The 25,615-nt window shown below is 39.5% G+C and overlaps 1 protein-coding gene across 18 annotated transcripts in view; it reads left to right on the top strand.

Moving 5' to 3' along the window:
• The window catches only part of CDC14B (cell division cycle 14B), a 130,056-nt gene that overhangs the window by 97,958 nt on the left and 6,483 nt on the right, over nucleotides 1–25,615 (top strand). For 5 of the 18 annotated variants that reach the window (XM_070459483.1, XM_070459484.1, XM_070459488.1 and 2 more), the window contains 6 exons: nucleotides 4,646–4,784; nucleotides 5,244–5,403; nucleotides 6,095–6,192; nucleotides 15,597–15,713; nucleotides 20,097–20,162; nucleotides 20,459–24,123. In XM_070459483.1, coding sequence (XP_070315584.1) covers nucleotides 4,646–4,784; nucleotides 5,244–5,403; nucleotides 6,095–6,192; nucleotides 15,597–15,713; nucleotides 20,097–20,162; nucleotides 20,459–20,495 — 617 coding nt within the window. In that variant the 3' untranslated portion in view covers nucleotides 20,496–24,123. Of the gene's footprint in view, nucleotides 1–4,645; nucleotides 4,785–5,243; nucleotides 5,404–6,094; nucleotides 6,193–10,687; nucleotides 10,833–15,596; nucleotides 15,714–18,527; nucleotides 18,582–20,096; nucleotides 20,163–20,458; nucleotides 24,124–25,615 lie in introns of those variants that run through there. The other 13 variants (XM_020898940.2, XM_070459489.1, XM_070459494.1 and 10 more) reach the window with 7 other exon arrangements.

A 25,615-nucleotide genomic window follows, 5' to 3' on the forward strand; every position in this document is an offset into this window, starting at 1 on the left:
TTAAAATCTCTGTGAAAGTAAGTACGTGAACAGTTATAAAGGCTATTAATATTGTAACTTTGGTTGTAAACGCTCCAATCAAAAGGCAGAAATTGGAAGAATGGCTTAAAAAAATAATCTAGCTATATCTATCTAAAAGATACTAAGTTTAGATTCAAAGACACAAAGAGGTTTAATGTGAAAGGATGAAAAATTTCATGTAGATTGTAACCAAAAAAGAGAGGTGATTGTCAGACAAAATAGACTTTAAAGCAAGAAAGATTACAAGAGACTAGAACGTTATATATTAACAAAGGTTTCAATAGAGCAAGAATATATATACATATATATATATATTTAACAATTATAAACTTTTTTACATGCCTAATAACAGATGTTCAAAATACAAGAGGGAAAAATTGACAGACTTGAAGGAGAAAACAGTTGTACTATAATAGTTGGAAATTTAAATATCCCATCTTCAGCAGTGGTTGGGACAGTCAGAAGATAAGGAAATAGAGGACTTGAACAGCACAACAAACCATCTATATCTAACGGACTTATACAGAACTCTTTGCCCACGAACCACCAGAATATAGTTTGTCTCAAGTACACTTGGGACATAGTAGTAGTGATTGCACAGCAGTGTTAATTTGTTAATGATGCTGTCTCTGCATTTTAAAATGGTTAAAATGACCACCAGAAACTGACCCCAAAGAGACATAGATCTTTGGATTAAAAAAATTTTAAATGGCTATCTTAAAAATGCTCCATGAGCTCTTTTGCTTAGGTCTGTGGTGCCGGCAGGATGGACACGTGTTGCAGTCTTCATGTTGCTGGGAAGCTCCATAGCCATCACAAGTGGCATGATACACAGTCCAAGAAAGCCTATTAGGACCGAAGGCCAGTCCTTTTGGAGGCACTTCTCATGCAAAGGGCATTGTGACGAAGAAGTAGGGGTTGAAGCCAAATTCTGCCATCAGGAAGTGTATCAGGTTTAGCAAATCAAGAATGACAAAAGAATCACAGCCTCTGTTGTTTGAATGTTTCTGAGGAAAATGATGAAGTTCTGGTTGCTGGATTTGGTTGCAAAGGTCATGCTGTTGGTGACATTCCTGAAATGGGCCTTAAGGTTGTCAAAGTAGCTAGTGTCTCTCTTTTGGTGTTATACAAAAGGCTAAAAGGAAAGATCAAGATCATAAGTTTTGATGGTGAAATCATGATAGCAATAAGTTTTCATATCACCTACCCCAAAAGAAACCTCAGTGAGCTAAACAGAATCATAGAGAAGTAATTGAAATCAGGAAAATGATTCATAAACAAAAATCTGTTCAAATGGTAAAGTTTATATTAGGCATATTTTGCCAGAATCTAAACAATAAAACAAAATTCAACTTTAGTTATTTCATTTTTTCCAATTATAATAAGCAGTTGAGGTGATTTTCAGCTGAAATACACAGGATAACCACCACAATAAAGAATTATCTCACCCCAAATGTCAATAGTGCTGAGGTTGGGAAACTCTGAAGTTCACTGCTGACCAGTTAAAAATCTGAAGAGGATTTGATAGGATAAGATCTTTGGTGAAGAAAACTGATGATGGTGTGAAGGTTGGATTATCAAGGGAAAAGTAAGATTCATTGGGCAGTGTATTGATTTGCTCCAAGTACTATAACAGATTACTAAACAACAAAAAATTTATTTTCTTATAATTTGAGAGTTGCCTGACTAGCTCAGTCAGTAGAGCATGAGACTTACTTTCTCACAGTTTTAGAGGCTAGAAGTTGAAGATGAAGGTGCTGATTTCTGATGAGGCCTTTCTTCCTGGCTTATAGCCAGCTGCCTTTTCTTTGTCCTCTTCATATAGTCAGTCCTGGTATCTCCTCCTCTCTCATGAGAAAGGATACAAGTCCTGTTGGATTAGGTGCCCCTCTCACTCCATGACCTTAGTTAACCTTAATTTCCTCTGCAAAGGCCCCTTTTCTGGAAACAGTCTCACTGGGAGTTAAGGACTTCAACATCTGGATTTGGGGAGGCACAGTTTAGTCTTAAAACATTCTATTCTCTGGGCACTCAGTATTCATTTAAGGTAAAATGCATTCACTCTTTCCCAACAGTCCCCGAAGTCTTAACCCATTACAGTATCAATTCCACATGTAAAGTCTCATCTAAATATCTCCTGAATCATGATTGACACTTCAGGTATGATTTATCCTGAGGCAAATTCCTCTCTGTGAGCCTCTGAAACCAGACGAGTTATGTACTTATAAAGTAAAATAACGTAATGGGCATAGAATAGATATTCCTATTCCAATGAGAGAAATCGGAAAGTAGTGACAGGTCCCAGGCAAGTTCAGATCCTAGCAAAGCAAATGCCTTTGGATCTTTAGGCTCTTTAGCTCCTTTCTCTGTTCAACAGTTCCACTGGGATGACAGTACCATCCCCTCAGGCCCAAGGTGGCGGCCCTGCCCCTGTGGCTGTGGGCAGGGGCAGCCTGCCCTGCTGAAACTATGCAGGAGGCCCTGCCCTATGAAACCTAGGAGTAGACAGCCTTGACCTCTGGGCCTGTGGTTGTGTTGGCAGCCAGGCTGACCTCTGCATCACCCTTTAGAGTCATACTAACCTTCTCTTGAAGGATGGGCCTTATTTGCAACCAGTTACTTCTGTTGTCTAGTCCTATGGAATCCCTGAAACCTAAAAAAAAAAAGGCCTTCTTTTATTTCATCCTGTTTAGCCCTATTTCATCCTCCCCTTTAGTCCAAACTGGCAGTGTGTCTTCTACTGTAATCCTATAAGTGTTTTTGGCTTCTGCTGAGACAGCTTTTAATTACCCATGATTAAATCCATGGGTAATATTGTTATGAAATTTATTTGCTTGGTATCCAGAGTACAGTTTCTCTCTTTTTTCAGATTGACTAGGCCTAGAGTTTTCTAAATGTTTAGTCTCTCATTCCTTTTTGCTTAACAATTACTTCTTCGATTCATCTCTCTCTCTTCATGTCAGTCAGGAGAAACCAGGCTGGACCTTCAGCACTTTGCTTATGAATTTAAATCTACTGTGTTAAATGCCCAAGGGCGTCACTCAGAAGTTCTGTTTCCCACAAAGCATTAGAACACAATTCAGCCAGGTGGTTTCTGGGTTTTTTTGGCCACTTTCTAATAAGGATTGCCTTTCTTTCCGTTTCCACATGAGTCTGCACTGGAATCTCCATTAATGTCCATTTTCCTCCTACCAATAGTCTCTTCAAGGCAGTCTAGGTTGTTTCTATTATGTGCCTTAAAACTCTCCTGGTCTTTACAGTCCCAATGCCAAAGTCACTTCTACATTTTTACATAGTGTTTGAGTAGTATGCCACTTCACAGTACCAAAATCTGTGTTAGTTTGAGTTTCCCAGAGAAATAGAGCTAGGAGGATATGTACATATAGAGAAGGAGATTTATTATAAGGAGGTGGCTTATGGGAATATATAGGCTGGTGAGTATAAGAGCTGCAGTGTGGACTGGCAGACTGGAGACCCAGGAGAGCCAGTGGTGCAGTTGACGTCCAAAGCCTGTCTGGTAGAAAATTCCCTCTAACTTTGTTGTTGTTCAGTGGCTCAGTCATGTCCGAGTCTTTGCAACCCCATGGACTGCAGCACGCCAGGCCTCCCTGTCCTTCACCATCTCCCGGAGTTTGCTCCAGCTCATGTCCTTTGAATTAGTGATGCCATTTAACCATTTCATCCTCTGTTGCCCCCTTCTTCTTCTGCCTTCAGTCTTTCCCAGCATCAGGGTCTTTTCCTGTGAGTCAGCTCTTCACATCAACTGGCCAAAGTATTGGGGCTTCAGCTTCAGCATCAGTCCTTCCAATGAACATTCAGGACTGATCTCCTTTAGGGTTGACTGGTTTGATCTCCTCGCAGTCCAAGGGACTCTCAAGAGTCTTCTCCAACAGCAAAGTTCAAAAGCATCAATTCTTTGGCACTCGACCTTTTTTATAGTCCAACTCTCACATCCATACATGACCACTGGAAAAACCATAGCTTTGACTATACACACCTTTGTGGGCAATGTCTCTGCTTTGGGAGGTGGATGTTTTGTTCTTTTCAGACTTGCAACTGATTGGATGAGGCCTACCCACAGTATGGAGGGCAGTCAGCTCACTCAGAGTCTGCCAATCTCATCCAGCTACACCTGCCAGATTGACACTTAGAATTAATCATCACAGGAGGTAATGATACTAGTCTAGATGAGAGTAAAGAAGGACAACAGGAATAGAGTGGGGTGGTGGGGGAGTCCATGTGCAAATATGTATAAAAGTGGAGTAGAAAAAAAATGTTGGATGAGGGAGAAAGTACAAGATTTTAAGCTTATATTTTTACAAAGATGATGGTATTATTAACTGAAAACCCAGAGTTTAAAAAAACACTGTTACTGAAAATTATCTCTTAGAAAGTGGATTTCAGTCTTGGTTAAACATAGAGTCGTGGGCGATTTTAGGAATCTCTGTTCTAGGCTGCATCACATAACAATTAAAGCTCTCTCCTTGGTTGTACTGTACATGAAAACATGAGAAGCACTGTTGAAGGGAGCAGAATCCTGGGAAGCTTTTAAAAAAATTCTACCTGCCCAACAAAATTCTAGAGAAGATGAGACCAGGTCTCATTGGTTTGTTTCTTTTCTAAGCTGGCCTTGGACGGACAGGCACTTTGATAGCCTGCTACATCATGAAGCATTACAGGATGACAGCAACCGAGACCATTGCTTGGGTCAGAATCTGCAGACCTGGCTCGGTGATTGGACCACAGCAACAATTTTTGATGATGTAAGTGGATGGAAGTGAAAGTGAAAGTCACTCAATCATGTCTGACTCTTTGTGACCCCATGGACTATACAGTCCATGTAATTCTCCAAGCCAGAATACTGGAGTGGGTAGCCCTTCCCTTCTCCAAGGGGATCTTCCCAACCCAGGGATTGAACTCGGGTCTTCTGCATTGCAGGTGGTTTCTTTACCGAGCCACAAGGGAAGCCCATGAATTCTAGAGTGCGTAGCCTGTCCCATCTCCAGTGGATCTTCCCAACCCAGGAATCAAATCAGGGTCTCCTGCATTGCAGATGGATTCTTTACGAACTACACTATCAGTAATTCCTCAGGAATTCATGGGTCTGGAAGGTGGTGGGAATTAGAATTTTTCTTAGTCCCTGGTAACAGCAGTAGGAGAAAGTTGTTGGTGTGTTTCTTTCTGGAAGGCTGTATTTTGATATTGTTACTTAAATGCTGTAGGAAACAGGCAAGCCTCTGGATAGAAGGTGACTATTTTCGTCAAAAGTTGAGGGGTCAGGAGAATGGAAAACACAGGGCGGCTGTCTCAAAACTCCTTTTGGCTGTGGATGACATTTCAATCAATGGGGTCGAGAATCAAGACAAGCAAGAACCTGAACTGGTAATCGAACCACCCCCATCGTGCTGTTGTCATTGCTTTAAGTGCTGTTGAGAAGCTTTTAGGGCATGGAGAAAATTGTAGATAAATAAAGCACATTCTGAGGGATTATCGTCACCTATTTTTTATACTTATTGCCCTGTCTAGGAACTTTTTAGTCAAAATAGTTAAAGTTATGTGTCCTTAAAACTATAAGTTTATGTTTTGTTTACTCACAAGGCACTGGGATAAAAGAGGTATGTAAAGTAAACTCTATATGGACCTAGTGATACCCCCTCTCCCTGTTTTTTGCCATTTCATGATAGCTGATTTAGGAGACCACTTGTTCGCAAATGGGGAACCTTAAAGAACCAATAGTTTAGGGGGCAGCAGTACTAAATAAGTTTTGTAGTGGTAAGTAGATTGCAAAATTTAAAGAAAGCGTTTTCAATGTTGAAAACCCATTATGCCTCTTCACTGTCAAAATGTTTTATAATAAGAGTGCTATTGGGTTCTTTGTGAAAGTCAGCTTTCAGATGTCCTATAGCTTTATTTTGAAAGCAGCAAGATATTTTAAAGTTCATCAGAAAGTTGAAGTATGAATATATTTGTATGTATCTGTGTATGATCTGTATGGATAAATATAGCTGCTGTGCTTCACTGCATTAATAAGGACAGCTTAAGTCATTAGCTCAGTGTTTCTCTACTTACACAGTACAGTGATGACGACGAAATCAATGGAGTGACACAAGGTGATAGACTTCGGGCCCTGAAAAGCAGAAGACAGTCAAAAACAAACGCTATTCCTCTCACGTGAGTCTGATTTCCTTCGTGTAGTTGTTGTTATTTAATTTGTGTATAAGGTCCGTCATGAGCATTTTTTCTATACATTTTCTCCATGGTTGCATGGCCATTATGCCACCTTGAAATGAGTATCTACTTTATTTACAGTCTAAGGGTGTTGCCTAAGAAACTCTTAGGAATCTTTAATTTATCTCTGTCCTCTGTTTTAACCTCTGTAGCTTGTATAGATAGGAAAGCACTATTCAGAAAACTATTTATGGATAGTAAGTGTCAACTAAAAATTTTGAGGACTTGGAAACCTAGGAGGCAGCATTTCAAGTAACCCTGAGAGAACTGCTCTGAGGAGGTGATGGGGGTGTGCAGGGAGCCCCCAGGATATATAGGAGTTTGCAGCAAAGGGCAGGTAGTCTTAATGTCAAAAGATCACCATTAATAAAAGAAAGCTAGATATCTCAAGTGAAGGAATTTATGGGAAGATGTATGGGAAGATGCGGGAGTCTGGGCTCACTGAAATCATTCCTCTGATCAGCACCTCAGCTGTTTGGGTCCAGTATTCTGTGTTTTCATATCCCAGTCTCCTCATGGCTCACCGTGGGGAGTGGCTGCAGTCTGGTGGCTGCTAGATGCCAGGTATTCTCCTTTCTGAGTTCCTTCAGAGCTTACCAGTTCACCTTTGGCTGGTGGCTGCAATAGCTGGTTTCTTTGTTTACTAATATGGTATGCAGTATTCATTTCTCATAACCATTTTACATCCTTAAGAGAGTGACAGCAGATGTAAACTATAGAATGTAGATTTGTATGTAGTTGTTAAAATTGCAAACTTTTTAAATTTACTAGCATATTGCACATAATTTGTTTTGATATGGTGGATTTTAAGGTGACATGGTGGCTTAATGTCATTTTAAGTCAACAATGAATTGATTAAACTATATTTTTATATGAACTTTTTGTTGGAGGAATTCTTTTCAAATCACAGGAGATTTAAAGTGGAAATAGCAAGTTTTGTAGTCATTAAGTTGTCTGTGTGTGTCCTCTTATAGTTCCTCGTGTAAATGTTAGTTGAGATTCAATCTTTAGGAACATCCAGGATTGTTAGAAAGATGGTAAAATAAAAAACTTGGCCATTGTATTTTTTTTCCAGGATATTCTTTAGTAGATGCTCCCACCTGTGCCACTGGATTCCTTCCTTCTAGTACCTTACACTGTGGGATGGGTACCAAATTCTGCAGCACGCCCCCCCCCCCCCTGCCTTTTTGGTGATGGAGACAGGTTATCTTGTTATTCAGTAAGCATCCTGTAATATGGTAAGAAACTATGACACAGTAGTAGGAATAGTGTTAGTTGCTCAGCTATGTCCGACTCTTTGTGATCCCATGGACTGTAGCCCGCCAGGCTCCCCTGTCCATAGGATTCTCCAGGCAAGAATTCTGGAGTGGATTGCCCTTCCCTTCTCCAGAGGATCTTCCTGACCTAGGGATTGAACCCAGGTCTCCTGCGTTGCAGACAGATTCTTTACTGTCTGAGCTAGAGGGGGAAAAAAATTTATTTTGAATTGGAGGATAATTGCTTTACAATGTTGTGTTGGTTTCTGTCATATAGCAACATGAATTAGCCATAAGTGTACATATAGCCCTTCCCTCTTCTCCCACCAGCTGCCCCCTCCATCCTACCCTTCTAGGTCATCACAGAGCACCGGCTTGAGCTCCCTGTGTTATATAGCCATCTATTTTACACTGGGTAATGTATGTGTTTCAATGTACTCTTCTCAATTTTTCCCACTCTCTCCTTCCTTCACTGTGTCCCTAATCCTGAATAACAGGCCTCTTTAATTAAAAGTGGTCCTTCACTAGTATCTTCTCATAATCTTAAATCCCAAAGTTCAGTTCCACTTAAAGGATGTATCATCATGGGCCACTGCCTTGGGAGAGTCTTAAAAGACCCAAAGGAAAGGAATGAGTTTTCCATAATAAAGTGCCATGTGAATGAAAGGCATCAGTATTGATTATAGGCATTAATTAAGCATTCTCTTTGCTGTTGTGCATGCAGTCAACTAGAATGCTGTAAGAATGGTGCATTTTAAATAATTTTTTAAATTCCAAATGCCATTTTAATTTCAAGTCTTCATTTAAGGTCTTAATGGTCCTTTTTATTTAAAAATAGTATAGTCCCTCCAAATAATCATTCTGAAGCCAGTTTTATACAGGAGGAAATAGTTAGTGCCCTAGAGCAGTGCTGTCCAAACCTCAGTGTGCGTTTGAGTCTCCTGGGCAGCTTGTTAAAATGCAGATAATGGTCAGTGGGTCTGGGATGCCATCTGATTCTGCATTTCTTTTTTGGCAAGCTCCCAGGTGTCAAAGATGCTGCTGGTCCAGGGGCCACACTTGGAATCACAAGCCCTATAAAATGGATTTTTTTGTGGGGTTGCTTTTAGTTACGTCCAGGTTTTTTGTTCTGTTTTAAAAAATCTGCAGCATCAGTTTATTTCTCAATAGCTTGTTGCCTTCTGTTCAGAAGTCAACTTGCGAGTCAGGGGATGGGAATTCTGCTTAGTCAAAGGTTCTTGAGTTTGATAGTACTTAAAGGAAATTTCCTTTAGTAACTCTATCTGCTACCTTGTGAATATGTTTTATAAGAGGACAAATCATTCGATGCTCCTTTCTAAAAAAATGAAACGATGGAAGTCTCTTCCATAGATCAAAGGTTTGTGGTAACATAAAAGAAAACAACGAATGTAGACTGAAATTAGAAATATTGTTGGAAACCAGAAGATGACACGAGGTGCTGTGATATTTATCTTGGTATGTGCCGTTCCCTGAGATGGAACTTGATGGATGGCTGAATGATAGTAACTAGCAACAACCCATGGAGAAAATTCCAGCCTCTATGCTGTCCATTTGCTTAGTTACACCCCACCTTATCCCAAAAGGTGTAAAAGGCACTGTCCCCTTGTGAAGCACTCTTGGCATATGTTAAACAATCTTTTTTATTTTTTTTGGCCATGCTTCATGGCTTGTGGGATCTTAATTCCCGGACCAATGATGGAACCCCAGCCCTCAGCTTTCACTGCTGATTCCCTTTAATTGTATTTGTAATCCCCAAAACAATAGAATAGTCCCCAAACTGTCCTCTCCCCATGCACACAATTAATAAGCTTTTAAGTCACACTTTTAAAGGAAAAAGCGAAATGCTGAAATTCTGAGCTCTTAATTATGTGTAAAGGCCCTGGAGGATTTAAGATTAGTCACAGTAGATTTTCCATCCTTCTCCTTCCTTATTCTCTCTGCTTTTTCCAGCCCTCTTGGCTGTTACAGTCATCTCTTCTTTGTTCTTCTTTGTAGTTCCTTTGGCCCCAGTAAAGGTCAACTGGAGATTTCTTTTCCTTCCAAGGTCTTTGTGTTGTTTTAGAAGTTAGAAGTCCGCTTTTAGAAGTAAAAGTTTCCTGAGCAGAAGCTTGGGTTAAAAATCTGAAATGTTTCTGCTGTGTGTCATTGTGGACATGTTATTTTGCTTCACTCTTGGTACTTAGCCAAATGAAAATACCTGTAAGAGGGAAAGTGAATGAAAAAATAGATCAGTATTGATGATTCTTAGAAGAACGTTATATAGTACATCCAGTCATTGATTTCTATTTCACAGTCAATATTTGGGGAGAATTAAAGTATTAGAAATTATGAAATTAGTGATTTTGTCAGAGAGCTTCTCTGATCTTGACTATCATGAAGACAGGCAATAGCACCATGATCTTCAAGTGATACTCAAAACGTAATGGCAAACCTGTTATTGTCTCTGCTAAAATTGATTCAGTAGATTTTATAACTTAATCCATGCTACCTCTTTCTGTACTGTGCTGATGATTTCTGCTAGGTTTGCTAGGGGTAAAGGAAAATGATGCATGAAGAATGGAAGTGTATCCTATAAGCAAGTAAAAATACAGATATAGTTATCCTTGAATAATCCCTTAGAACCCCCTTAGCAGTGTAGGGTAGGTATGCTTCATCATTGGAAAATAATTCTCTTTCCATGAGCTTTACTAGAGGAACAAATGAAAATCTATAATGCAGACACATGCTGTGTTGTGTTCACTTATAATTAATTGTGCCTCCGATGAGATTGGTTAATTATCAGCTCAGGGTTTTTTTTTTTTTTTTTTTTTGGTTGGTTTTGCCTCAATTTTGTCTGTGATTTGGTTTTCTGTGTGGTTATTGTGCTTTTTAAAGAATTTCAATCACATAGCTGTGACTCTTAATTTCTGTATCATACAAATTAAATTAACATGGGGGGTATCCAGCTAGAGATTGGGTCTAATCTTTTGTTACCAAATATCAAATCTGTTTAAAACTGAAGACAGCTTTTTTCCCCCAACATAAAACAGCAAAGTTGGATCCCTGTTTCCCTGCCCCTTTGCGTCGCAGGGTGTCTGAAATTCACACGTGGCTTTATTTATTTTTGTATTCATTGGCTTCTCAGTCTGAACGTCTGTTCTTTCCCCTTCGCCCCTTTCCAGATGTCCCCTAGCTGTGCTGACCTCTGCATTGTGTAGTGTTGTCATCTGGTGGATTGTGTGTGACTACATTCTCCCCATCCTGCTGTTCTGTCTCGATGGTTTCAGAACACAGTAGCCATCAGGACCCTTGACAGATAGCTGCTGTGTAAGTGTCCCATTCCATTTCTCTACTAGCGCTCACCTCTGGTGTCCCGTGTTTTTCTCATGATGCATGTTTTTCTCACTATCAGCTCTTCCAGCTTTGTTTGATTTGCCTTTTTTCCAAGGTTCTTATTCTGAATTCTTTGCACTTCCTGGGTTGGTGGTAGGGAAGGAAGTCCTCACTGTTAGTTTCATACAAGGGACATTAAAAATAACACAATTTGTTTTTAAAATGCACTTACTCTTAACAGATTTTTTTTGAAATAGCAATTTATGATGACAATGAAGTAGTTTCTTTTTCCTGTCAAAAATATACAGTTAGTTTGGGATCATTGGGATGGTTTTTCTTTCAGTCAGTTGTCTGTACAGCTTTCCTCTGGTTTTCTTGAGTAGATATCTTTAATATAGTCTTTCCAATCAAGCAAAAAGAATTTTCCCACTGGTTTTCTGCTGTTAGGAAAGGTATGATTTTGTAGCCGTGAGGTCTCATGAGCATTGCATCCTTTTTCACCTCTGATTCTGCCATTGAACACAGTGCTCTCTCAGCAGGCCCAGTCTTCTATCTTAAGTAAGCAAACTTTTCTCCTCTGCCTTGTTTCACTTCCTCCTCTTTAGGGCGTACAGTTAAGTATAGTTTTCAGCACTTGGTGCTGAATGAAAGTAGGAAAGCAGAGAAGACTGGAGTCTCTTGTCTGTGTGTTTCCATTTGACAATTACTGTGCTCCTCCTGCTCTCACTCTCCTCCTTTCCCAGAAGTCATCAGAATGTTTTTGTTAGGTTAATCGAGGCACAGTCTGTTTTCTCCGGATACTCTTTGTCATTAAATGAATAGCTTAACAGTGAAGAGACTCCTTTTCTGCAGAATGTGGCAAGAAGCTTACTGGAGAACATCATGTAGTTAAGGGCAAGAGCACAGAAAAGGAGGATGTGTGTTTTGAAAGTGTGGTTCCCCGCATCCAGGCTGCATTCTTTTTTCTCCAAATTTTTCCTTTAGCTCAAATTTTAAGAATTTCTTGTCCTGTTCTGACTTGGACTTGGGAGTTATAAAGGAATACAAAAGCGCCTTCTAGGATCTCCTCCAAAGTATAATTCCATTGCAACCAACTCCAGTTCTTTGTGCTTTCATTGAATGTCTTCAAATGGCTAGAAAAGATTTAAAAATATAGCAGATGCTTTTCTTTTCAAATTTAAGGAAAATCTGCTTAACATGTTCCTATTTATGATATTTTAAAAATGTCTTATTGGTATAGACTTACTATTTGCTTGCCAGCTTGCTGTGTCGTTTCAGTTGTGTCTGACTTCTTGTGACCCTGTGGACTATAGCCTGCCAGGCTCCTCTGTCCATGGGACTTGGGATTGCCATTTCCTCCTCCAGGGGATCTTCCCAACCCAGGGATTGAACCCACTTCTCTTACATCTCCTGCACTGGCAGGCAGGTTCTTTACCACTCACGCCACCTGGGAAGCCCAAGCTTATTATTACACAGGCAGTATTTCTGATGTGAATTATCCCTTTACGATGTTTTGTTTTATTCCTTTACTTCTCTTATGGATCTTAGATTTCACACATTCTGACTCGGGAACATCGTGCACTGCATAGATTTATTCTTCTCAAACTATTCTGAGTGGCCATTAGAACAGGTGGAGTCCTTGCTAATAATATTTAGGCATTTTATGCTTATATTATTTTTTGCAAGATATGTTTAAAAATGGTATCTATCAGGCTCTTTTTTGGTATTCTGTGCCAGGACATAACGTTTTTTGTTATTACTGACATTTGCCACTGTATTTCTAGACCCAAATCAGAGTATTTACTTTAGCCTGCTCTGATTAATTTGCAATTTATGGAAATCAAAAGGTTTCAACAGTACCAGTGATGTAAATAGGTATAATCCTTGTAATTATCTTTTGAGGTAACTACTCCAGGGCACTGCTGTCGACATTCGCCTCTATTGGCTGATGATGTAGCATTGCCTGATAGGTTGTTGCCTGGCCTGCCTGAAGAGCTTACCCATAATGGCATTTAACATGCTGCAAAGGACCTCGTAGACAGTGGGAAGGGGACCTCTGCATGTTGCAGGGCCTCAGGCCCATCTTTTTGAAGGCTCTTTTTGTATTGCTGGTGGACAGCCAGTGTAAATAGTGCATGGTTGCATGATGGATCCTCTTCTTGGAATGAACTTTTATCTCAGAGCACTTTATGACTTGATTGATTAGAGACCTGGCTTTTCAATTTTTTTTTGCTTTGCCTCAAGTTGCAGGTATTTTTGTATCCAAAATCTGAAAATACTGGCCCTCAAAAGATATTGCAGAGAAGAAAAGGAATTCTAGTAAGGGCAAGAGATAGACAGTAGGACTGAGGGTTCTGTCAGGAAAAGATGGAAAGGAGAAATGACATGTGCTGAATGTTGTCCTGCAAAGCTGTGCGATTGGCCTGGTGTGCAAGGTGGGAGGTACCGAGTTCCCACATCCCCATGGCAGAGTAAATACTTCACCCTTGTTGGCTAGCTTAACCCACCTTGGGGTGTTATTTGTAAGATAAGTAATATCTAAGTTTAGTTGCTGTGTTTTCTTCCCACTTTATTGATAATATAACCTATAGATGAAATAACTAGTCTGTTTTTAATGCAAATAACTGGTGACCTGAATCTTATTGATGAGATTAATGCATTCCAAATTTCTGTCATGCTCTTATTTTCAAAATTGCACATAAATTATCAGCTACTAATATTACTTCCTGAATTGTTCACACTAATTTTATAGAGAAGTAAATAATTTTAAAAAGGTGTTTCCTGTCAGCTTAAAATATGAGTTAGCAGTCATTTCTTGTTTGAATAATATTTAGGCATAATAGTTAATTTAAGAAATCAGGAGATAAATTTCCTCAGCAGGCAGTGTATTGGCTCTTGGTTTTTTTTTCTGATTTTACAGTGTAATAGTTGATACTTTTGACCATAAGTAGCCTCAAATTATTTGAAAAGTAGATGTGGTATTTCAGAAAAGCCAACAGGAGTCTCATTTTCTCTGTTTATAAGAAATGGAGATAAAAACCTTGAGCCCTGTTAAGTGGGCAAGAGGCTTCAGGACAGCAGTAGCAGCATGAAGCGCTGGGCCTGGGCTTCAGTAATAGCAATGGAATTGTTGCTGTTTGTTTCTATTGTTGTTTTCTTTTTCTCTATGAAAAATTCTAGATTCACAGCCTTAGCAGAGACAACTAAATATCTTCTCCTCACTTTATAAAATGAGAAAGAATGTAAAAATAACTCCTTGTTTTCAACGATGGAATTTATATGCCAGAGCAGTTGGTGCCCTTTTTGATCATGTAACTATGTCAGCATATACATTTTCTCTTTTGTTAAAACAGTCAACATACAGGATGATAAAACTCTATTAGAAATCCTGAATCAAGCATCGACTCGTTTACCCAGGAACAGTTTCCCTCAGTGATATTGAAGACCTCATTCATAAGCCTTTCAGAAATGCTTCTCATTTAAAGAGAAACAGCTTGGCTAGCAGTACCCCATCCTCAGCTCTCCCTTCCTCTCCCCCAAAATGGCTTGAAAACCACTGACCTCCAGACTTCTGCTGTAGTGCAATACAGCCCCATTGTTTGTTCAATGATGAGAAGTTAGCATTTTACTAAATGCTAATTATTCTATAGTTTGAGTAATACTGAAGTTACAAGAATTTACTACATTTTAAGGACCTGGCTTTGATTATTAACTAATGTGGTGTTAACACAGGCGTAGGAGGTAGGACTGACTACTAGTTAGTTATGAAGGTTTCGTGTTACCCAGGAGCTGGGTTCTCGTAAGTTGTTGTTGGCTGTCTCACCTGTATGTTTGGATATGAGAGGATAAAACTTTTTATAGTGTTTCTCTCACAGATGAATAAAAGTTGACTATGTATAAATGTGTATGTATGAAGTTCAGTGTTTTAGTCATTATCTCCTGAAGAAAAGAATTGCTTGTAAAATTTTTTGGTGTTTTCTGCTGTTGTCCCTATGACACTTCAATGGGGAAATTTAAAACACCCTCTGCTTTTGAGCAGGTATTCTCTGTGGGCTTTATCTGAGGGGTTCTTTCTGATTTGTTCATTTGCCTCCTGGGCAGTCTACTGCCATAGGTATTAGTTCCTTGAGATGTCTAGAGTCTAATTAAATAAAGTTTCACAAAATTAAAACAATTTCATTTTAATGGTAGTTGATGACATAGTAGGTAGTTGTAATCCAGATTAAAAAAAATATTGCTTTGAACATCTTTTTAAAATTTGAAATGTTATAAAAAACATGAGTTTGACTTAAGTTCTGTTGCTTGTTCTTCCATCTTTGAAGAGTGAATACTGTGTATATATTTATGTTCATAGTCTTTAGAATTAGGGTTTTTAAATGATTTAAAATGATTTCTTGTTTCATGACTAGAATTCTGAGAATCTGATTTTACTTTGGGGCACAAAAATTTGTCTTGCTGATTGATTTCTTTGGTGTGGGAATTGCTTGACATGCCAGGTGATTCATTTTCCAAAAGCAAAGTTTTCTGGTTATCTTTGTGTAAACCTTCATAGGGAAATGAGACGCTTTATTTCAAAAGACCTTGATGTAAAAGTGTGTTTCAGATTTTTTTTTTTTTTTTTTGACAAATGTGTTTATGGAAAATTCTATCAGTTCTCAAGAAAGTAATTTGCACTGAAGTGCAAAAATGCCCTCCTCTGTCAAGTATTTGCAAATTGTTTCAGTGAATATAATGCTATTTTTTTCCAACTATTTTCAGAGTAATTCTTCAGTCCAGTGTTCAGAGCTGTAAAACATCTGAACCTAACATTTCTGGCAGTGCAGGCATTACTAAAAGAACCACCAGATCTGCTTCAAGAAAAAGCAGTTTTAAAAGGTGAGAAAAGAACCCTACTCTTCTGAAGTGTTTCAAATATTGACTTTCCAGTTTAATCTTCTGGAAATAGAAATGAAGACAGGAGAAAGCAAAGTCCCAGTGATGGGAAATTAATCAAAAATGTTTGACTTGTTTATCATCTGAGAAAATCTGGACCATTTTAATTTAGGGTTTTGTTTTTCAGAGGTCATTCTTAACATTGGAAATGTGGTCTCTGGGTCATAATACGGGAAAGCTGAGACTGTTGTGTACTTCTGAGTTCTTAAATTGAGAACTTTCAAAGCTCTCTGTCAGGACTTGGAGGAAATCTTTCTGTCTATATATCAGATTCATCATAATTGTTGGAGAGTTAATTGCACATAAGTGGTGAAAAAATGAGAACTCTTGAGAGTTTGGGAACTTTCTTTACCTAGTGACTGTCACAGTCTACCCCCAGAGGGGTAGCTCTTTCACTTTCTGGCCTAGCATCTTGCAATTCCTTCATTAGTATACACTCTGACAAGAAAATGGACATGTTCTGTGACCAAATCCGTGACTCACCATTGTTTTTGGATGTTTATCATGATCCGAGACATTTCATTTTTAACATATTCCGAAATCAGATCCCCTTTTAGGAGAGAGCAGATTGCCCACTTCCCATCTTCTCAGGATGGATAGGCAGGCACCTTTTTTGTGTGTATGTATCTTTGCCTAGAGCTGGCGACCCATGAGGCACGACAGTGTTGTCTTAGAGAGATCACAAGCGACCTAAGATAATCTGCACCAGACTTTAGAATGTTCTTCACAGTTTTCCTTGCTATTTTTTAACTTCTCTGCTCTCACACCTTTGAGGCTTTGGGCCTGCCGTGACCTTCAGTGCTGAGCTGGTTTCTGGTGCAGCCCCACGGCAGCCTGTGTCCTAAGGGACTCGCTAACAATCTAAGAGCGCTGTGTGTTTTGCTATTTTAAGGAATTGTTCAGTTCTGCCACAGTTTCTCTTTGTAGATTCTTTTGGACAGTTTTTTACTATGAACTTTTGTTTAGCTGAGAATGTGATAGTGCCTCCAAACAAGTATTTGAGAATTGAGCATTGATTCATGATTTTAGGGTTTAAAACTTTTCATTAGGGAAGGTATCAAATGCTCTTTAATTCCACTGAGAGGAATATTAGAGAAATGCTGACAAAAAAGTCAAGAGTTCAGGTACATTATAACGTAATGCCAGAATTTTTTTTAAAACAGTAAGAAATAGGAAATGATTGATGAATTCTGCCACATGAATTGAGAGTCATGTTTTCAAAGAAAAGTTAATGACCTGGGTTAACTGCTTATGGAGCAATAAGTGAAAAGGGCTACACATAAAACTTGAAATATTGCTTTAATTTTAGAAACGTAAAATGTGTTTTATATATGTGTAAAAGCGTATAGGTTATAAATATTTATGTGTGTGTGTGTGTGTGTGTATGTTAGTCACTTAGTTGTGTCTGACTCTTTGGGACCCTGTAGACTGTAGCCTGCCAGGTTCCTTTGTCCATGGAATTCTCCAGACAAGAATACTGGAGTGGGTAGCTATTTTCTTCTCCAAGACAAAGGAAAAATATGCTTAAAATACCAGTTCTTCTGGTTGGTAGAACAGCTGGGGAGTCTTTTTTATCTTTTTTAAATCATTTTCTTTTTTTCTAACTTTTCTACAATAAATGAGGGGAAATGGGAGTTTTTTAACTTTGACACTTATATGTAAATTATTAAAAATTTAAGTAAGAGGCCTGCTGCTGATGATAGTTAGACATATTTTGAACAGACATGTTCTTTTCAGACTTCGTCACAGTCAAGTGTGTTTTGCACATTTAATTCTGCTTTCTGCTCCCCCGGATGGTGCTCTCCAGGTGTCAGATGAGGTGACTAGCGTCCCGAAGCCGGGACTGCACATGCCGGGTCACGCCACGCTCCTCTTAGGGTGTGGCCGTATGGCAGTTTTTCCATCTAGGTCTTGTCTAGTGATCTAAACTTGTGCTTTTCAGCAGAGGTGGTTCCTGATTGCGGTGAGCATCTGCCTGAGGTCCCTGAACTTGTTGCTTTGAGCGCTTTAAAGTAGAGCTCAGACCGAATAGTTTGAATATTGAAACAGCCCAAAGCAGTTTTCAGGCAATTGGGATAGTGCTGAAAGCCAAAAAGACTTCTTTTAAATTCTGAAATGGGCTTTCAGAGATTTGGAGGGGCATAGAAGTAAAACAACAGGAGTCAGTTGGGTTTCAGAGAGCTTTCAACCATGCCCTGCCTCCATGCCAGATCTCCTTTGCCTGTTTCCTGGCTTTGGCCTGTTTTGACATCACCTTAACTGCGACCACTTGCAGCTCACAAGAGAAAGGCAAATGCATTATGTACAGTCCCACTCCTGCTTCTAGGAAATAACGGGCCTCAGGCACCCAAGCTGTAGCTTGTATTTTTATCCTATAGGATAGTACTCATTTTAGGTTGGAGGATAACTGATTCAGGACAAAATAATATGAGCTAAGATGGTTAACTAATTTTAAAGTATTGGATAGAAATCTTTTCTTGGAACAGCAGTACACACATAGATACACATATAAAATAGTACCCCATTTCCGTGTACATTAATAAACACTTTGAAGGCACCAGGGCTGACAGTCTGCTCTTACTCCCATTGCGAGGTCCTCTCTCTTGCAGGTTGATGTTGTCTGTTTGTCATCATCTCTATTGTGCCACAGAACTTGACCTTTCATTTCTGTATTCTCTTCTACTCTTAGAGGCTTCCAGGATGAACACCTCACTCAAAGTCACTTTCCATTGATTTGGCTCTTTTGATTTTTGACAGTTTACTGAGAGGCTGTACCTCTTTGAAGAACTTATGCATGAACACGCTAAAAAGGTAGTTATTTGGAGACTGAAAAAATCATTATGAGTGTTGTCATAAGTATTTGTTGTTGGGAAGAATGCCACCATGTGTCTCTCATGGCGGGTGATTATTCTCCCATGTGTGCATTGAACACCAGCCACATCTAAACTTAAATCGTGAGTGTTAAGCTCTGCTCTGGCACAGCCATGACAGTCCAGGTGTGGAAACTCTGGAGTGTCTGGTGGCAGATGGGGTGCTGAGGGGAGTCTATGTGGCACCTTCCTCATCCCCTTTCTTAAGTCCAAAGAAGTAAATTAATGGACTTCTATGCCCCCCACTTCCTGCTAGAGCTAGAAACCAATTTTACTATCTCTCTTTTAATAATTGCTAAATTCACTGAAGAACCAGCTAAATAGAATTGGCCTGTTTTTCAGTGTTCTCATATGGACTGTCTGAGAAGTTCTTTCAGAATGAGTCTCAAGCATTTCATCATCAAGCCTCTGATTGAGAACCTTTAGGCACCTCATTTGATGTCATTCAGTTTGGTTCATGTCTTTACACAGCTCACCTATTGATTGCATGTTTCTGTAAGCTTATGTTGTTTCTTTGGGTCTGTCTGTTCATTTCCTTTTTAAAAGAAATCATAACTTCATTTGTTTTCTAAGCAAATGGTCATGTACAAGTGCCTTTTTTATTCTAAGTTGCATCATTGGGAACCATCACTTCCTGCTTATTTTTTGTGCCTAATTATATTTTGGAGGAAGATAAATACACAGACTCTTTCCTCAGCCTCTGAAGCCATGAGTCTCTTCACAGGCCTTTCAGTTGGGAGTAGCTGCATTTCAGACTTTGGCTTTTTAAGTCTTCTCATTTGTGAAGTTTGCCATCATCATACCTTTCAATGCTTCTTGTCCTTAGAGTCTCAGATCTCAGTGTCTATTCCATCACCTCTGGGCTTTAATTTTTTGTTACTGCCATTATCTTTAAAAACTGTATCACTGTAGGAGCCCCAGAATGTTGTATCTAAATATTCTCTCCTGCTGGTTATTAATCTTCCTTTGAAATTTCAGATATCTTCCCATTTGGCTTCCCAAACTGACCTGGACCTTTATACTCAGTACTCTCTTGGGGGTCTCGGAAAACTAAGTGATTGATTCAGATGAGCTGCTCTGATAGAACCTCATCATCATCTAAGTGAGGGTCACCTCCAGATGGGAATTGGTTTCTCTCCTTTCTTTTGCTTCAGTTGTCCTCTGAAAGTCGCTGTTTAGTTGAAAGTTACAGTGATCTCTTGGGGAAGGAGAGAAGGGAGGTAGGGTGAAGATCAACGTAGATCAGTCACCCACATACAGAAAGGGGTCGGTGGCTGTCGCTTGCAGCTGTGCGGCGGTGTGGAGCGAGGCGGGAGCAGGTGCGGGTTGCCTGCTGCACTCTGCTAAACTGGAAACGGCTGGCAGTGCCCCGGCTTTTTCTGTAACCAGATTCTGCCTTTGGAAATAATCAAGTAACACTTCTTTATCTTTTCGTTCTTTCCCACTTTTCCCACAGCCTGATTCCTCAGAGAGAAAGAAGGAAAAGGAATGCTTTGCAACAAATGCCCTTAATGGCATTATGGTACTCTCATTGCTCGGCTGCTTTTGCCCTCCCTTCTTTTTTTATTGTTGTTTATTGTTTTTTAATTTTTTGCAGAACTGAAACTTTTTCTGCTCTGCCTTTTCTCTCCTGTTTGTCTTTACTTTATGGTTGATATTGTACTGTCTTTTCCAAAGTATCTGTCATTAAAGAATTATACAAGTGTATACTTTTTAGCATGTCAATATTTTTATTATGTTGCCTTCCTTGTCTTTGATAACTGCGTATGGGACACTTAAAAGCCTTCATGGTAAAATCCTTTTTTTTTTCCCCTGTAGTCCCTCCATTTCAAGGACTAAAACAGTCTTGCGTTAAGTAAAAACCTGTGACCAGAACTGAAGGAAGACTCTAGGAACAGAAAACTACAACAGGACTTTAGCACAATTTATTTGGGAAAAAAAAAATTGCAAAAGCCTTAGCTGCTTTCCACCTAACAAGTTTATTCAATGAAGAAAATGTCCACTGGAATTTAAATAACTACATGAGCTTGGGTGCAAGAATGACTTGAAGAGGGCCCAACTCTCCTATAGAAATGTCTTGAACACAAAAAGCTGTTGTAAATTAGTCTCAGGTGTAAATATCAAAGCCCTCTGTTATCAGGAGAGCTGACTAATCTGTGTGGTGCACGTATGTCCCTGTGATGGCAATCATTTTAGCTGCTGGCCTTCAGAAGAACTGAAGATCTGATGGAGGTTTTTTACTTATTTATTTGCTGTTCACCCTGTGTCAAAATTTATAAAGATAAAACAAGCATTACTGAAATGGTACTTTCTGTGATTTGATACTATTTGGTTTAATCATCTTCACGTTAATATTTGTAATACTGTTGTAATGTTAACTCTGTTAAGTACCCAAGCTGCTTGTCTTCCACCAAAGAGTGCTTTATTAACAAGAATCTGTGAAAACCACATTTAAAGACTGTTGCATGTTGTAATACAAAGTGGTACTTTGGTAACTTAAACCTATCAAGAGAATGTTAGTAGTAGCTTTAGAAGACTCAGGAAGAGAGACTAGCTTCAGAGTTGGAAAATTGTTGTAAGTCATTCTTTTTTGTGTCACTTTGAGTCTGAAGAATGTCAAGCCTGCCCACTAGTTGGTTACCCAATCATACAAACTAAAATCGTATTTCCATGCAGGAAAAGCCCCCACGCTGTTGCTGTTTCCCCTGGAAACAGTGATCCTAAATAATGAGGACTTTTTTTAAAAGTTACTTTGTTAGGGTCTTTCTCTGTAGCATTGTGAATTTTTGTTGTTGTTATGTTAATGGCCTCAGGCCTTTTGGTTTCAGTCATGGTTATTTGCATCTAGATTTCACTTATTTGTAAATAAGAAACTCACTGTTGCCTTTGGTTAGGGAATACAACTAATAACTCTTTGCAGAGTGCCTTCTCCCCTCAATCCCACAGAAACACAACAGTCTGTAATGTAAAGCAATCACAAAACAATTTATTTGCTGCTAAAAAGAAACGGGGCCCCAAATAAAAGAATATTTATAATCACCTTGGTTACTTCCCATAAGTGAATGATTTAGTTATTGTTAACCAGTGTTTGGCTATCCTAGTTTCGAGAATGAGGAGATATATTGAAAGGCAAAATGCCTTCACATTCTTTACAAGATGAATGCATCAGATCAGTAGGCAATGCCGTTTTTAAAAAGCTGCCTTCTTAATGTAGTTACAAAGAATAATGAGTGGTTGGAATAAGCAGATTAAAGTCTGTTTAATGTAAAAAGTAATTAGAAGACTGTGGATCTCTTATGGTATTTACTGTCTTGGAGTAAAGTATAAGTTTGCCTAGTTTTGAGGGGAGATGGAAGATGCCATTGTTTTGATCAAACAAGCAGCTCCTCCTCATCGGGCACCATGAGGTAGGGCCATGCCAGCTTCTAAACATCAGGACCAGCCCTCAGAAAAACGGTGGTTTTCTATCCCTGAAAGTTCATAAATACAAAGACCCACTTACCCGAGGGAAGACAGCTCTTGATGAAGCTTTGAGTGGGAAAAGAAACCTTCTGTTGGCTGTGTTGTTCTGGGAGATACTAAATATTCAAGCTGTGCCCAGGTATAAAACACTGAATTCTCAGGGCGACTCTTCCTCCCTTTATACCTTTAAAGGCCATTTCCTACATAACTGATCCCAGCAGTTATGAAAATCAAACTTCCATCTGAACCGTTCCTGCTGATCAGCAGAACAAGTAAATGCTGTCTCCCTCACAGTGAATAAGCCATCTGATGTTTTGGCCAAGAGTGAAAAATTGGGGCTTCAATGTATGTTTTGTTTTACAAATTGCCTTTTTGTGTGGCTGCTCAGGTTTTCCAGCTAGAGTTGCTATCACTGAGGTTCTTTCTAAAAATCCTTGTTTTTGACAGGCTCACTGAAAGTAGTCATAGCAAACTAGTGATTTGTTAAGAAACATTCCTTGGAACACACAACTTGGGATAATGCTTCAGATGGATCGTATAGCACATTGTTAAGGGGATATTGAGAATCTAGGAAGTCTCTGGGTCTGACTGATGGAAAGTTCTTCCTGCTGTGAATAAAAGACTCTTCCTTCTGTCCCCAAACTGAAACTTCAGCACACCCAAGAATCTTCTCAGAATCTCATTTTTAATTTGTTGTATAAGATCTTGGTATGGAGTATGAAATAGGGCATGTCAGATATGGAGAGATTTCTTTAACTTGAGAGCCTTAAACAGCTTTGAAAATACACCAGGAGAGTTTCCATTGAGATAAAAATTAGAAATGTGTATTTTTAGGTGCCCTTGAAGCTTTCTGGGGACTCAAATCATCAACAGTCAGGGACAGTGTCCGAAAGAAGAGTGTCTGCCAAACTGGGTACCTAGATGTGTGAATGGACTTCCATTTTGTAATGCTAAAGAAAAAGTAGAAATCCCTCTAACCTGTGAATGAAGAGGGATGGATCCTGAGCAGTGCCTCAGTAAAACAAGTAGCCTTACTTGTCAAAATGTAGCTGCATCTAAGTGGCACGCTGCTCTTCTGGTCTCCAGAATTTTTCTGTTCTAAAGTTGATTCTCTTAGCCTGTCCCCCACCCGCTTGCTTCCCTGCCCTCTTCCGCCTCTCACAGGGGTGATTTCTACCTCCTGGGCCCAGACAAGATCTAAAAGAGTTCCCAAGTGTTCTCATGAGGCAATGTGTCTGCCCTTGGAGTGTGAGATGCTTCGGTGAGCTGTTCGGACCAGGCGTTCTGGGCCACATTATGCAAAGAGCTCTGGGAGCCTCTCCTTTGCTTGACAAATGAGCATTGCGCGCCTTTGATGTTTGTCAGAAAGTAGCATAGCTGCTTCTCTTCATACATTTTTTAAACTAGCAATTGCATTTTGGAAAGCAAAGGCAACTTTAAAAGTCTATTTTAATTCTGTAATAGTTCTCTCCCCTCGAAACTGTCCTGTGAGGCTAGCTGCTGCTCTTTCTTTTCTCTTACATCTGAGTATTCTCCATGTCCCTAAGTGGAAATACTGCAGATGTGTTTAATCGACTGGACAGTTCACCTATACTGTGTAGGAAATTACCTCCTTAATTGCCCAGTAGAATTAACTGTCAGCAGATATGTTCATCTGATTATATTACTGCAGTTTTATATCAGTGATTTGCAAACTTTTATCTAACCTGCACTCATGTATAGATTATTAAAAGTTTTAAAATGTAACTGATTAATCAATATTTGATCAATCATTGTCTTGATTTTTTTAAGTAAAATGTATATTTCTAATCATATTTTATAAAGCTGAGAGAACTGGTTGAATGAATGTTTATTTTCCTGAAGGTATTTTTCAGATAAAGCTTCATAATGGCCTGTAAACTTTGCATATCTATGTAGTTTGATACATATTGTCAATTTGTGTATTGTAACTGGTTTTATACAAAATGTTGAATAATGGAAGTTGTATAATTATAATCATATAATTAAAAGTATTAACCAAAGAGCCTTTTGAATTTTTTGCTCACTTATCACTATGAATCATGGTAAGCTGTGGTTAAAGTGTAAAGTAGATATAACCCCCTGCAGTATTAGTTTGCTAGGATGTGGTCTGGGTGGCTTAACAGAAATTTATTTTGTTACACTTCTAGAGGTTAGAAATCCCAAGATCAGAGTGTTGTTGGCTGGGTTGGTTTCTCTTCCTCTCTTCTGATGCCTCTCTCTGTGCCCGCCAATTGCTGGTGTCTCTGTCTGTCCTCCATTTATCTATGAATCAGGTTGGGTTAGGGTCTATCTTAATGGCCTCATTTTAACTTCATTACCTCTTTAAAGGCACTATCCCCAGATACAGTTCCATTCTGAGTAATTGGTGGAAGGACTTTGACTTAAGAATTTGGGGGGAATACTGTTTAGTCTGTAATATCTTCCTCAGGGTAAGATAGTAAGCAAGTGAGGTGGCTCCTGATATGAACTCATTCTACAGATACCCACTAACCAGCTCAGGCATGTAAAGGTTTGACCCTTCTGAAACCTGCTAAGGAAAAGACACATGTAAGTCAGACCCTTGGAATCTCGTGGGTCATACACTGTAGCCCCTTCATTTTACCTGCCAAGGTCTGGATTAAAGTGCTAAGTAAAGGCAGGACCAGTGCTGGAGCACTTCATATTCCAGTGTATAACCAAGGCCGCCATCCGCAGCTAATCACCTGCCTGCCCTCTTGGTCTCTTACAGGGCAGAAAAAAAACCTGACTGCCCACACCATCATGCAGAGGTTATGTCTAGGATGTAGGAACCCGTCCTGTTAAGGGGTGCTGTCCAGTTCCCCAAGAACTTAGCTTTGATTTGTGCTAGGATATGAGTTTTTCAAAGTGCAAAGTCAAGGGACTGGTCTGTTCATCCAAACTCCTACATACCACTACCCTCAAAGAGCAGTTTGTAGGCTTTGCCGCGTCTGCCTGCTCCTCCGTGGTTTACCCTGAGTGGTGTGCCCTCCTGCTGACCCACTGGAGCTCAGGTGGCGTTGGCCAAGCGGCTCAAGATAGGTGAGCGTGAAGGGGGCAGGCTTGGCCGTCAGGCTCTGAGGCTTGCCACTGGATGAAACTAGAGGGCGTGCCTGTTTCTCGTGGGAGCAGCCGTGTCTTCCAGGGCTGTGCAGTGTGAGCAACCAGCCTCTGAGACCCTAGTGCTGTAGATTTTTGCTTTCTTTCTCTGTCCAGTTTTCATTCACCACATGGACAATTCACTAAACACCTCTACTTCTTTCCATAAATAAAACGGGAATAAGAGAATTTTCACCTTAACAATTAGAGTGAGAATTAAGTGGGATAATACATGGGACGTGCTGCAAATGGCATTTGGCACCTAGCTTTCAGTAAGTTAATTTTTATTGTTGTTCAGTCACTCAGTCGTATCTGACTCTTTGTGACCCCATTGAGTGCAGCAGGCCTGGCCTCCTTCACCATCTCCCGGAGCTTACTCAAACTCATGTCCATTGA

This window comes from Odocoileus virginianus, chromosome 31 (assembly GCF_023699985.2).
Source record: "Odocoileus virginianus isolate 20LAN1187 ecotype Illinois chromosome 31, Ovbor_1.2, whole genome shotgun sequence".
NCBI lineage: Eukaryota > Metazoa > Chordata > Mammalia > Artiodactyla > Cervidae > Odocoileus > Odocoileus virginianus.